The sequence below is a fragment of the Symphodus melops genome, assembly GCF_947650265.1.
Source record: "Symphodus melops genome assembly, chromosome: 2".
NCBI classification, from domain to species: domain Eukaryota; kingdom Metazoa; phylum Chordata; class Actinopteri; order Labriformes; family Labridae; genus Symphodus; species Symphodus melops.
Genome location: NC_136692.1, coordinates 16,944,552 through 16,958,209, shown reverse-complemented (window position 1 = coordinate 16,958,209; position 13,658 = coordinate 16,944,552). Strand labels below are relative to the sequence as shown.

At 36.7% G+C, this 13,658-nt stretch overlaps 1 protein-coding gene across 1 annotated transcript; it reads right to left on the bottom strand.

Annotated features, from left to right (window-relative positions):
- Positions 1-2,809: 2,809 nt before the first annotated feature.
- On the bottom strand, positions 2,810-13,397 carry atpv0e2 (ATPase H+ transporting V0 subunit e2). Its single transcript, XM_079337299.1, has 4 exons — positions 13,166-13,397; positions 12,136-12,183; positions 8,786-8,884; positions 2,810-5,617 (listed from the first exon to the last, which is right to left on the bottom strand). Exons 1-3 carry the CDS (start codon positions 13,267-13,269, stop codon positions 8,791-8,793), a joined length of 246 nt encoding a protein of 81 aa, XP_079193425.1. The 5' UTR covers positions 13,270-13,397; the 3' UTR covers positions 2,810-5,617; positions 8,786-8,790.
- Between the last annotated feature and the right edge of the window lie 261 nt (positions 13,398-13,658).

Here is a 13,658-nt window from a genome sequence, read left to right as displayed (position 1 = left end):
CTCACAGTACACTGTGTTTCATATGTGCCCATAAACAGTCAATCAATAACAATCCTATTAAAACATTATAAAGGCCTACTTAGGTTATATTCCCAATACACAGTTGTCAATATTTAACTTTGACAGGCTACTGGTAGACCTGTCTCAAATATTACCATCTTTGTTTTTGTTTTTTTATTGATAGTATCTTAAAGTGCATGAGTTTAAAAGAAATTACAGATCTTTAGTCAGACTTTTAAACTCAATATATAGAGCAATGTTTATAGCAACAGCAGGAGTTGGCTTGTGTTTTTTTTTTTTTTTTTTTTTGCTGTTTAAAACAAGAAAATATCCAATATTAGGTGCCTAGTGTTTCTATTTAATTGCCATATCAAAAGAGGGACACACATGTACTTTTACTACTTTTTCCTCTGACTGACAATTCTGGTATAGTGAAAATCCAAGAGAGAATTAAACATGTCAAACTAATTAGCCTACAAGTAAGATCCACTCTTTGTTGTTTACCTGTTTATGGTGTTTTACTTTGATTTGCATATGGAGAAAAACAGCCAATAGGCATGCATTGGTATATATTTGATTGTCAAATCCTGACATTTCTATCTTTTCAAAAAATGTAATATCTGTAAGGGCCTCATGTGCATTATATATTAAAATTGTTTTTGTCAGTCTGTATGGAGAGAGATTAAATATGCATCAACGGACTTGCAGCTGCTCCCTTCTGATCTTCTGATGAAAAACAACCCCTAGCACATAAAGTGTTATTTAGGCCAGCTCATATAGCTGTTTGCATAAAGATAGTGAAATCTTAATATACTGTTGGAGGAAGGTAGGTTGTCATGGTGTGTAAACAAATTAATTCACATTTTATGGATATTACAGAGGATAAGCTGTGTGCTGTCTGCCTCTGTCAGTTAAAGCAGGCCTACATATAGTATGTGCAGGCCTGTAGGCTCTTTGTGCATGGCCTTAAATAATGTGTATGAATTTGGCATTCATCTTTTCAAATAGGAATGTAGGTCAAGCCTTAGATATATCATACTTATAGGATAATACTGTCATTTTAGAAAAGGGGGCTGTGCACAGTTTTGGAGGAGTTGATGTAATAAAGCCCATTAACACACAGCTATGCTGTTTTCTCAAATGTCATGGAGATTTGATGGTTGTTTACTCATTAATCTGTATTATGGATAATGAGAGTGCAGCGCTGCACCACCATTGGCTGCTGTGAATTATGGATGAAAGCTTGTCCTCTTCAGTGGCTGTAAGATTAATTTCATATAACATAATCATCATTCAGCTAAACAACTTGTGCAGAACCTGCATGCACTTTATTGCCACATTTCACCCCAACACCAAACAGTAAACAGATAAACAACAGCACAGTCAATGAATTTGGCCTAAATTCATTTCTGAATTTAACTAGACTGCCGACTGAATTTAAACATTAATTTAATTAAAATGCAAATAATACTGACTAAAACCTTACATTTGAAATGAACAGCTGAGATTTAGACTTAATTTCAAACATAGATAGCTGTTTAGCTAGCTATAATATATATACATATATATATATATATATATGTATATTCATCATGTGCATTACCATGGACAAGGTGCTTTACGTAAGCTTACAGGAGATAAACTGAACTCCTTGTTGTCAAATGAGGCGGCGAGCGACAAAGACTGACTGAAACAAAAACATCCAACTGTGGTTGGGTGAGAATTGTTTTTGATAAATGTCAAAATAATCACAAAAATTCACGTCTTTCTTTTCACAGTGAAATTCTGCTTGACAGCCCTGAGCTCAGGGCTGCCACCAATGGCTGTGAGCGGTATTACACAATAACCATAGACGGTATACAGAAAGAACAGAATATCCCACCTAGAGTGAAGCCAAAAGATTTAGAGCATCCCCTGCTGGCTGCAGTATAGGTCATGAAGCCACCTCCTGTACGTTAACAGTTAGGACATGGGTCAAACTATAAAACCAGAATACATTTCAGATACATTTTTCTAAAAACACGATTTTGTAATAGTTGGTTATAAGCACCAGATTTGTGTTCAATTCATCTTTTTTCATCACGTTTTTTCAATAATTTAATGGTATTAAATGGAATAAAATGCTATGATTGACATACTATCAAAGTAGACTACAACTGAAATGGCATGAGAAAACATAATGAACATCAACACAAAAGTCACTTATTGGACCTGTTTTCAGTTGACCAATTACGTCATACAGAATACAATCAATCAACAAAAAAGTAAGCAAGCAGTAAACTGGTTTAATGTCCAATGATGAAAACACAACTTTTACAGCAAAGTACATTTCATAAATTTGACACTACAAATGTGAAGTGTGCTGTCCCTTAGAAATGGTGATACATTATTTTTGTTCAAAGCTTGGAGCAGAAAAAGTGGACCATGTACAGAACACCTTGCCCAATATGGGACTGATTAATAGATTCAAGAGAATCGATCCCCAACAGCGTTATCTAGGTGTGTAAGTATGACTGCTAGAAAATTGTCATAATGCAGTGTCAGTTCACTAACATCATGTTTACATGCATGTAACCTCTCACAGGTTACAGACTGCATAAAGGTCCAGGGTTAAATTCAGATTCGTTTAATGTTGATGCTTGCAGATAATTTACTGTTCATCCTCTACTTAAATGTATTTGCATTTCATCTGAAGCCTGAGTTTTTACAGTGTGCTGTGTGTGTGTGTGTGGGTGTTTCATTCACAAATGAACCATGCGTAAGAACCTTAATAATGCTACCAGAGCTCCAGGATTGTATCACACATTTCTTTTTATTTTTTGGTTCACAGAAATCACTATTGACATAAAAACATTTACTTCACATGAATACAAGGTCGGGTACAGGATCTTATCTCCACCATCGATCAGAACTGTTGAGTAGATTTTCGTAACCATAGTGACTCCACACAGACCACATACATACACATAATTAAATTTTTTCTTCATCTGTGTTGCCAGGAATATTTAATCTAACAGCAGCCACTTGTCAGAAGGGATGAACAGATTTCTATGTCCAGTTCGCACCCAGCATGTCTAAAGTGTAGAGTTCCATTTGTTCGGCCGGGTGAGAACAATGCCATTTGTTGTCTGATGATTCACTGACACATAAATGCAAGCACACTGAAGACAGTTTTAGTGTGAGATTGGGACAGTCACCCAAACGGTCTATAGAAAAAAATAACAACATGGGTTTATTGATACAGAAAAACCAAAGTTTGGATCCATGCTAACATTCAGCTACTTCTACATGAGTGCTCAATATGTACAACTATAAAACACTAACACATCATTACCCTTAAGTTACGGGACCGGTCTAAGTTATTTCTCCATTTTGCAACAACAACAACTATAATTTTGCAGACTGACAGGCGTCCGGAAACTGATCAACTTCTGAGTCCTTGTGACTTGATTTTAAACTTTGGTGAAGCAGCTTCAAAAAGCAACTTCAGTTTCATTGAAGCAAAGAAAAATCAACGTCATTTGAAATAGAAGCCTTAATTCGTAATTAGGGGTTTTCCTTCAGACACTTAAAGTTAAGGTTATTAGACATTTAAAAAAAATAAAAAGCAAGCAGTTAGTGTAAATAACAGGGTCTCCCAAAAGCTCTGTAGTGGACACAGGATGTCAGGTGAGGCTAATAGCCAAGCTCCCCCTGACCTTAGCATAGCTTTATATCGTTGGTGGGTCGGAGGACTTGTTGACCTGTTATGACATGTGTTGGTACTTTGAAATCATTACATTACAAAGCCTTATCACGATTTAGCTCCCCCTATTATCAACCGGAGCTGGTCTTATCAGCCAGAGTGATTAGAAACACCTGTGTGGGCGTACAGGGCCTTTAACTCTATTGGGTGTGATCAGGCGATATCACAATTGTGTAAGTATTTATATCCACTTTTTAGATGCATGCCACCACGACAACTACAGAAGAGGGCTGGAGGAAAAGATACAACGTAATTTGGTCTTTCTAAAAAGTAGCTGTATATTGATTTTGATTCTTTTTGGCTGCAGCAAAGTGGTTTCAAGAGAGGAGCTGGGAGGTAGCGTGTTCAAGAAGGAAGGTGGAAGGGAGGGAGACAGGGATGGGTTTTCTGGGTTGGAAATGGAGAGTAGAAAGGAGGAGGAGAGGAAGTTGTGGTAGTGGCTAGCAGCTAAAAGATATATGTCAGCCTAACTGTTAGCACAATAGCTTGCTGAATGCTCACATGCATGTGTACAGATTACCATGGACCCTCTGTTAAGACTGAACAGTACAGCTAGCATAGTGAAGTTAGCTCATGCTCTACACCTTAGATGCTATCAATTAGAATAAACAGTCTCGACAACATTTTGGGATAAAAAGCCAACATTAGGGTATTTCCTGCAAGTTAACCCTAAAACCAGCTATAACCCAGGTTGAGACTGCACTCTGATTTGATAAACAGATCATAGTAAATAAATATTCAACTCCAGCCATGGTATTTTAAATTGCACCAGTCATTTACTCCGCTATTGAAAAGCAGTGAGGGATCACTCTGTCTTAAAGAGCGCGCTCACCCTGAAAGAAATTATTGGCTGCAGCTGAAATGCAGTGAATATGTGTGACAGCTGTTTGCAAGTCTGATTATAAAGTAGCGAATATAGATATCATTAGAAAATCAGTGAGGTCCAGCAGCATCCAGCAGCTTCAGTACATTAAACATGCTCCTTCAGTACAAGCTACAGTACATCTGTACACAGGCAGGCGAGAATGGGTAGGATTTCATCAAAAGGGGTCGAGTAGAATGGGATTGAATTGAATGATGAGATCACCATGGTAACGAGGACCTCCGCGGTGTAGAGCATAAGGGGAATGTGGGAGGGGATTTTCATGCTGAAGTGGGCTAAAGTGGAAGGAATCACTCTTCACTTTTTTTTTATAGTTCTGGGAGATTCTCATGGCCACGATCCAAACACTCACTGTAATGAACTCTTGTTGCGCACGCACGCACGCACGCACGCACGCACACACACACACACACACACACACCATTATATCACAACTAACTGTTATATAACAAGACCATGTGGACACTGAGATTATTACAACGCACTTACAACAGTGCCCATGGGCCAAATAAATACAAATACTTAGAAATTCATGTTCCCTGATGGCAGCAACAAAAAACAAACATGTAAACAAACACATAATAAACTAAATAACAAAAAGATTGCACATTACTCCCACATGATGATGTGATGGGTTCACTTGGAATCATTTCTGTCAGTTTCAGTTTCTGTCACTAAAAGAAGCAATAAAATCTTTCCTCATCTTTGAATCCTTCACAAATCTGTTCATTAACTAAATCACATCTTCCAACTAATTGCATTATATTGGGATAAAAGGAATCCTCCTTTCGGTGTTTTAAAATCAACAATGTCTCTTTATAAACTCTACATCTCAATATTCAGGTACTGTACATCATTTTAAATATTTCCAAATGTTGCAAAGAAAACTGACTGTGGCAATAAACGTGTTATCTCTTCTCTTCAGCTGATTGTGTTCAATGAGAATGTTTTTTGTCAGGGGTAATGTTGAAATATTGTCCCGCCAAGCCCTAGAAAAGAAAGAAACAACCAAGAAATACATCAGTACAGAAAGTACGACTTTCTTCTTCTTCTTTCTCAGTTACTAAAGTAGAGTGCGGTCCAAAAGCATGATGGATCAGAGCAAACGTTGAAAAATCGTTTCAGAGGTTTTGTATGTTTTTTGTTGAATTTTGTTTAGATTATTTTCCCCACAGACTTGACAGACTGTATTCATGCATGAATTCGACTCCTTTCATTAAAGGCTGTACAGTATGGGGATATTTTCCACTGTATTCCTAGAAACAAAATGGAGTGGTTTTATGATGTGCAAACATGTAAATACATTTCACAGCATGAGGGATCAGAAAATGTTGGAGTAAAGAAACCAGCAGAAAAAAAAATAAAGTGTAGCCATTTAAGTCTGCTTTTGATCATTCTTGTTGGTTTTAATTGATACAGAAAGCACACTTCAATGAAACAGCAAAAAGCATTAATGTAGGGAGACATTTATCTTTTAATTCATACACAGTGAAATGTGCCAAAGGGCCTGCACAGATCAAAAACGGAAGAGTTCAACTGATTGAGCACAATGTATGTTGCCTAATTGATCTTCATTCAAAGTGAAGGATTAGGTTAATTAAATTACATTGCATTTAACTGACAAGTATGTTTGAAATGCAGGCAAATGAGGTTTATCTTAAGTATGAATACATTAGCATAAATATGCAATTAGCATACATTTTTGAGATTTGTAAAAGCCATTCCAAGAAAAAGCAATATTGAGTGTCTGTTGTGATACAGTCAAATATTCCAATATATAAACATGCAGTTGCTTTGCCTTCCCTGCACACGAGTCTTACCACTGTCATCATCTTCTCTACTTGTACTTCAACCTTTGACTTTGTCCGTTCTTTGATTTATTCTCAGGAATAATTCCAGAAATTCAACTGCCTCAAGAGCTGCTTATCATATTCTACACTGCATTAGTCCTGTCTGTCCTCTTCACCTCCATCCCGTTTTGGTTTGGATCTGCCTCCAAACATGACAAACACAGACTGCGATGGACAATCAGGTCTGTAGAAAAGAAAACCCATTTGTGCCCACCTACCCTACATCCAGGTCTTGTACCAGTCCAGGGTAAGGAAATGGTTCTGTAACATAACTTTGGACTCCTAACACCCCAGACACAAACTCTTCAAACAAATAAACGATTATTTGTTATTTAACATTTCATTTGTTTTCATGGACTCTGCTCGAGCTTCCTGCTCCTCCTGCACACACGCCTCTGCTCATTTTCTATTCAGCACCTGCCAGCTTTTCCCTCCAGTTCAAAGTCTCCACCCATTTCCTGTATTGTCTCTCAGCCAATCAGCTGCCAGCCTGCTAAATTCTGCCACCTACCTGTTGCTTGTTAGCTCATTTCCCCCTCAGTACTTAAACTAGTCAACTTGCCTTGCTCGTTGCCAGATTGTAATTTGTGCTCCTGCCTGCTTCGTTTCTAGACTGATTGAATTGCCCTTTTGGATTTTTTGACTTGTGGCTGTTTAACTTTTTGAATTCTTTGCCTGATGCCTTTGTATTTCTGCCTGGTTCTCCTGATTTTTGGTTTTGACTTTTGGAATAGATTGAACTGTACTCTGCCTGTAAACTGGCTGAAAAGTTCTCAGTTTTAGTCGTACTCCTGCCTCTGCCCTTTGATTCTGAGTACGTGGGTCTTCTCGGACCTGTAACATTTGTCCATAGAGAGCACAGCTTACCAAAGTCACATTCCTTGTATGTGTTGGCATACCTGGCAAATAAAGCTCATTCTGATTCAGTTGTACTCTTGTGAAGACACTTCACCATTAGAAAACACTATAAACAGACCGCCTGAGTGGGCAGAGAAGTCTCTTCCCCCACGTGGTAGCAGGGCTGATAGTTGGGAGGGTGTCATTTGACAAAACAAACAAACAAAAAAACACGTATGATACCTTTGAGTGAGTGCATTTACATGGACTTGAGCAGCCCAGTTATAAGCCTTATACCGGTTTTGATCATATTCGGGATATGACGTTGACATGCTCACGGTGAAACCTGGTTATTTAAATCCCTGTATACATGATCAATAATAGTATCTCTGTTTCTGATTACTACATCTGATTTGCGCAGGCGAACATGTTTATTTTTTACGACATTAACTGCAGACATTTAGACATCTGAGAAACATGAGAACACTGTGGCGTATACATAAAATAGAAAAAGAATTGTAACAAAAAATATCCCTTTGATTTACCCATTTATGAATCCGAAATGAAAGTTCCAAACAAACAAAACATGATCTATGAAAGTTCTGTTTAAATATTTTTAGTCTCTTTTTAGTCCACAGAAAAAGAAGAAAGCCATCCGCCAAGGCGGCCGTTTACTCATCCAAAACAAACTCAGTCCATCCAAAAAAGTAAAAAAAAGTAATCCAACAAAGCTCAATCACTGCTATACCAGAGAAAAAAAGAAGCCATCTCACCAGGATGCATGCCAGATCAGGCCATATTTATTTGGCTCATGTGTGGTCTATATTACAGCCTACATTCAATTATATTTTATTTTTTATTAGCGAAACACAACATTTATTCCCCGCTCCAGAGTAAGCTGCTGTCATGTTTGTTTCACGTGTACGTCACTTGGCCGAGTCTGCACCTGCACAGGTGTTGGCAGCGCTGTCAGAAATCGGGGTAAGGCATATATATACATGTCACAGTATCCCGTTTTCTTTCGGAGTTCTCCAGGTAGCAAAATCGAGTTTCTCAAAACCGGGATAATGACGTATCCCGCTTTCTGAAATCAGTATATGATGTTTACATGCACAAATACAAATCAATCAAAACCGGGGCACTCAAGTCCATGTAATTGCACTCAGTGAGTAGTATAGTATGGTATCTTAAGAATTTGCGAGCTCTCATGCGATTTCCCAACCCTGTTTTACACTGACATTTGTCCCTTTTAAAAAAAACTTTAAATTGGTCATCAGCTTTTTTTTTAATCAGTAACACCACCATGAATGTTTCATTTTTAGTGTTTGAAAGTATTCTGATTTTTGTGTTTATCGGTGGCTATCTGCAGTTATGTTAAGTGGATCAAGACAAAACAGCAATCACAGCAATGACATGTCAGTATACTTATTTAAAACTCCCAGCCTTTAAGCACTCTTCAGAAAAGCTCACCTTGTTTACTCCCAGAAGTAGCGCAGATACCATATTGTTTCATTCTTCAGCTGAGGGCCGAACAAAGGGTTGGTTTGGGCCAGAATGGCTATCAACCAGCTGAGTGACAAGGACAGAAACATTATCAGCATCTCTGAAGTTTATACACTGGCATCAATACATTTTATTGATAATAAAGTTCAAAAGTGTAAAGCAAAAATACAATACAGGAAAGGGTTGTTGAACCAGTCCAGTGGACTTTACAAGTTCATCAGTTTATCCAAATGTATAGGAGTTGTTCATGAACTAAAGCCACTGTGTTGCTTTGCAAAGCTAAGAGCTCAACCTGCAGGCTGACCTGGATGCAAATATATTTTATTAATGATCTGGCAATCAGTTCTGTGGATTTAGTAACATCACACAGATGCGTTAAATGGAGTCTGATTTAAATCATTTTATAGTATTAATGGTGAAAAAAACATTGCTCCTTAAACCTTAACATTTTAATCTTCTTCTGCATTTTCTGGAATCAACTCCCACAAACCCTCAGATCTGCTGAATCTGGGAAAAAAAATACATTTTCAAGAAGTGTCTAAAAACTCACACAGACAATCTTTCTTGTAATCAATTACCCTTCCTCGTGCCTACTTTTTTTGCACATGTTTTTTTTCTTTGTGTATGTTTTCCTGTTTTTAATTTTTGCATTTGTGAAGCACTTTGTAACTAATTGTTTTTAAAGTGCTATATAAATAAAGACTTATTTACTGGACTTTAACTCAGGCAGTTTGATGGCCACTTATTGCTGGGCCTAGCTTAAGGTTACTCTATAAAGGACCCTTAGCTCTCTGCCATGAAAGCTTCATGGCAAACTTTAACTGTGGTATTCAGTGGCATTAGATGATAAATGTTTTTCTATACTGAAAACATCAAACACTAACACCATGATTGATATCATTAGAAGAGAAACAAAACTTTCTGACCAACTTTAAAGCTCTTGTAAAAAAGTTTTCACTGTTTTAAATCATTTGATTCAGTGGAAAACGTCGAGGCCTGCGGCCCAAACCTGTGGTGCATTTGTATGGATGGATTTATTCTGAGAGGATGATGCAACAGTCAATAACAGTAGGTGGTATTGTTTACCCATTTCTCCAGTATTCTTTCATGTTGAGTACTTCTATTTTTTTTCAAATTTGATTCAAGCTTGTAGCTGGCAGCCGCTATAATGGTAACCTAATATGCCACTTAGTAAAACATTAATGGGTCCCTTAATGTGTTGTCATGAGTATACTATTGATGGTTAATAATGGTTTGGTGATAATGGCCAATTGAAGGTGTTTGTGGCCATTCAGTGAAGTTAACTGGCTAAATGCTAAAGCTACATACAAATTAGTGGAGGCATCATTGGGTTGCAGTCAAGCTTGTAGGAAGTGTGCCTGACTCACTGAGATGCTGCTGTTCACTAAGTGATGTAAGGTAAAGATTGATTTAAATATAGACAAAGGCTGTTATATCTAAAACTCAAATCACAAAACACTACCACATGAACATGGTTTTTTGTTTCCTTAAAGCTCGTGTGAGGAAATGCATTTTCTCTAAACATTTGTTGTATAAACCAAATAAGATGACCATTAAAGCAACAAGCATTTAACATTAGAATAATACAATAATATTTAAGTCAATAGATACAGTATACACAATATTATAATTGAGCACTTTGTGCTCCCGGTCTTTACCTGCTAATGTATTATTGTTGACTTGTTTCACATGGTTTTATTTCTTCACTACAACATTTGCATGAATGTACCCCTTTGAGGTCACACAATAAAGTTCTTGCACATGTTTTTTTGTTTTTCTTAAAATAATATGTATTCCTCTAAAATTGTTTTTACATCCTCTTTGTTGATAAAACCTGTGGATACTGTTTGGGATATTGGTGATATTTAACTCTGAACATGATTTTAACATTTTCGAAGTTGACTGGACCTTTATATTTCATGTATTTATACAAACATGGGTCAAGATACAGTCAACCTAATAGAGTTCTCAAGTTGTAAGTCATCATTTCTTCTCGATCTCTCTGTTTTCATTCTGGCTCCCTATTTTTAATCAATAAAACAAAAAAAATGTCTTAATTTGAAAGTTTAGTACTGCAACATTTCCTCTGGTTCTTTTCATATAGAAGATGTACTCAATGCTGGGGCTCCCTCTAGTGGGGAAACGTTTTTCTGTCTTTTTTTGCTTCAACTTAGTGTTAAGAAAAGTTGTGAATTGACATGCTGTTATTACTTTTTCCCCCCACAATGTTATACAAATTATACAACTTTTCTCTTAACAGGTTTACATTAGTAACTTTATGAATCTTTGAGGAAATATTTACCCAAACATCCTCACTAATTTCCTATTTTGTCTCCTATTCCGATTTATTTCTTTTAGTGTTTTCAGGTTTCATACCAGGTAATGCTCTATATGGATTGGATATTGGCCATCAAACATTGTTCCATTAAGGAGCCATCTCACCACTTTCTTTTTCAGTTTGGGTGTGTAAGATTAACACTTCTTATGTTTACATTTTTAAAAGAAAACATGTTTTTTAGAATTAGATTTATGTTATACATTTTAATTACATTGATGCCCCTCATGTTTTTGAGTCATCGAACAGACTAACAGCTATAAATAACCTTTGTTGTCTGAAAGTGATACACAAATTGCGACAAAAAAGTTTTTTTATGTGACAAAGCAGCATAATAAAGCGATCACAACTACAACCTTAATCTCTAGAGCCAGTGTAAAAATAACGGTGAAGAGTGTTGAAATCTGAAACTTAAACACAGGGTTATTTAACTGTACTCTGCTGCTGTTTGTATTTGTAAAGCTGGTGGTGATTTTTTTTTTTAGTTCTGATTCTCAGACATTTTTCTTGGCTGGTAGCCTGGCCTTGACCTTGTAGAGCTCCCAGAAAGCCTCTGAATTATATCATGTCTTTGTTTAGCTAAGTTCACCTCTATGTGTCTTGTTAGAGTGAATTACAAGTAGTTGGCAAGGGCCTTGTGTATGTCCTGTTTGAAAAGGTCTGTCATGATATATGATGATAATGAGAGTAACTGTATTGCCGGTGACCCAATTTACTGCACAATTAATACTTCATTTTCCCATGTTTAGTTCATTTAAATGATAAAAATAAAACAAAACAAAAAACATAATTTCTACAAAAAATTAAATGCAGAGGTAGTATTTTCGGTAAATGATCTCAACAATTTTAACCATCACTACTGGGGACAAGTCTCAAAGTTTAGAAGGAAAAAAAACATCAACAAAATGACAGCAGCTTCACAGTGAAGACACAGAAGTAAAAAAGGAGACTTTGTACTTACAATAAGTAGCAGCAGACCGCAGTGAGGATGAGACTGGTGACGATCACCCTGAAACAGAGACGGAGTTACACGATTATGTTCCGATTTTCAAATTGACTGTCTAAGGCAGTGTTTATTCATATTGGAGGTTAATCATTTCTTTATTGAACAGTTATATATTTTTAGATTGAGATATAATGATTAGACATCTTTGATTTAATAAAGACATTCAAATGATTACATTTTAAGTTTAGTTGATACATTTTCATGATTCAGATTTGTTTTTATCTATCATTGCAGAACCCAAAAAGTCTTCGTTTGCTTCCATTGATAAGAAAGCAGCAGTTTAAAAAAAATGGACCCAGAAAATGTTTGAACTTTAGCCCGAAAAGGAGTCAAATCTAAATATTATGTACATCACTATTTTTGATTCTTTGCCACATCTTTGGTTAATTTAACACAGCTTTAATATCAGATTGTCTAATTAAACATTTGTCTAACATAATTATGCTACTGTCATCTTATTACATGGTGCTATGACAGGTTAGTGTATTTTTCATCCTATATTAGGCCCACCAATATTTGAAATAGATTGGAATCAACCAGACAATACGTGTCATCTAAAAATGTAATTATATGTGTTTATATGTTTATTTTGATAACACAAATTTGAAGCAATGCAAGGATTCACCATCACTTAGGATGTATGCTATCATTAACAGTATCAATGTGGATTATTTGTTTAAAACCTCCAAACCACATCATTATCTTCAAATGATTTGCCAAAATGACCTTGTACTGTGTATTTGTTTAGTTTCGACCCTTTAACCTTACAGTTGAAAGGATGGATAGATGGATGAAAGATGACGCGCAAGGCCTCCATCACATGAGCAGGTGCGCGCGTGCATTTATTACTCAATAAAGCTCGATGTGAGGTAAACATTGATTATTTTGGAACAAAAACCTCGATCAGAACATCATGTCAGGAATTTTAAAGAGTCGTATTATCGCCGTAAAAAAACAGTCAATTAACTGCAGATAAATCACCTACCCCCGATTGGGTCCTTTAGGCACTAAAAACGGAGCCACGATCCCCACCAGCCCCCACAGCGTGGTGAAGCAGATCATGGGAAGGGCGAGAGAGTGAGAAACCATGACTTCAGTCCACAAAAAACGAAGATATGAAAGAATTATTGTCGATTTATCCTCTTGAAATTAAGAGCATCAATGGCTGCTGGGCGACCCTGTCGCTTCCGCAATGTCCTCGCCCAATTAAGTCTATGCGAAATGTAATTGGTTCACGCGCTGGAGACAGCGGTTTGTGATTGGTTTAGTTTACTGTCTATCAGGATTACAGCGAGAGGGATTGGACTAGTGTTAGTGCCAGCAGACTGCGGGCAAGTGCATTTTTATTTTTACAAACGGCACAAGAAGTTAAGGAAAATTAAAACAAAACTTACAGCACTGTGTTTTTATTCTACATTTAATACTTCTCTCCTCACAGGTTATGTACATTATGCTATATAAGTTTTAAGTCTAATTGC

What these genes read in the sequence shown, in the direction of transcription:
- atpv0e2 (XM_079337299.1), bottom strand. Translation starts at nt 13,269, where the DNA reads ATGGTTTCTCACTCTCTCGCCCTTCCCATGATCTGCTTCACCACGCTG. An exon ending in CCTAAAGGACCCAATCGGGG is followed by an intron (nt 12,184 to 13,165) that starts GTAGGTGATTTA and finishes TCTCTGTTTCAG; the next exon opens with GGTGATCGTCACCAGTCTCA. An exon ending in GCGGTCTGCTGCTACTTATT is followed by an intron (nt 8,885 to 12,135) that starts GTAAGTACAAAG and finishes CTTGTCACTCAG; the next exon opens with CTGGTTGATAGCCATTCTGG.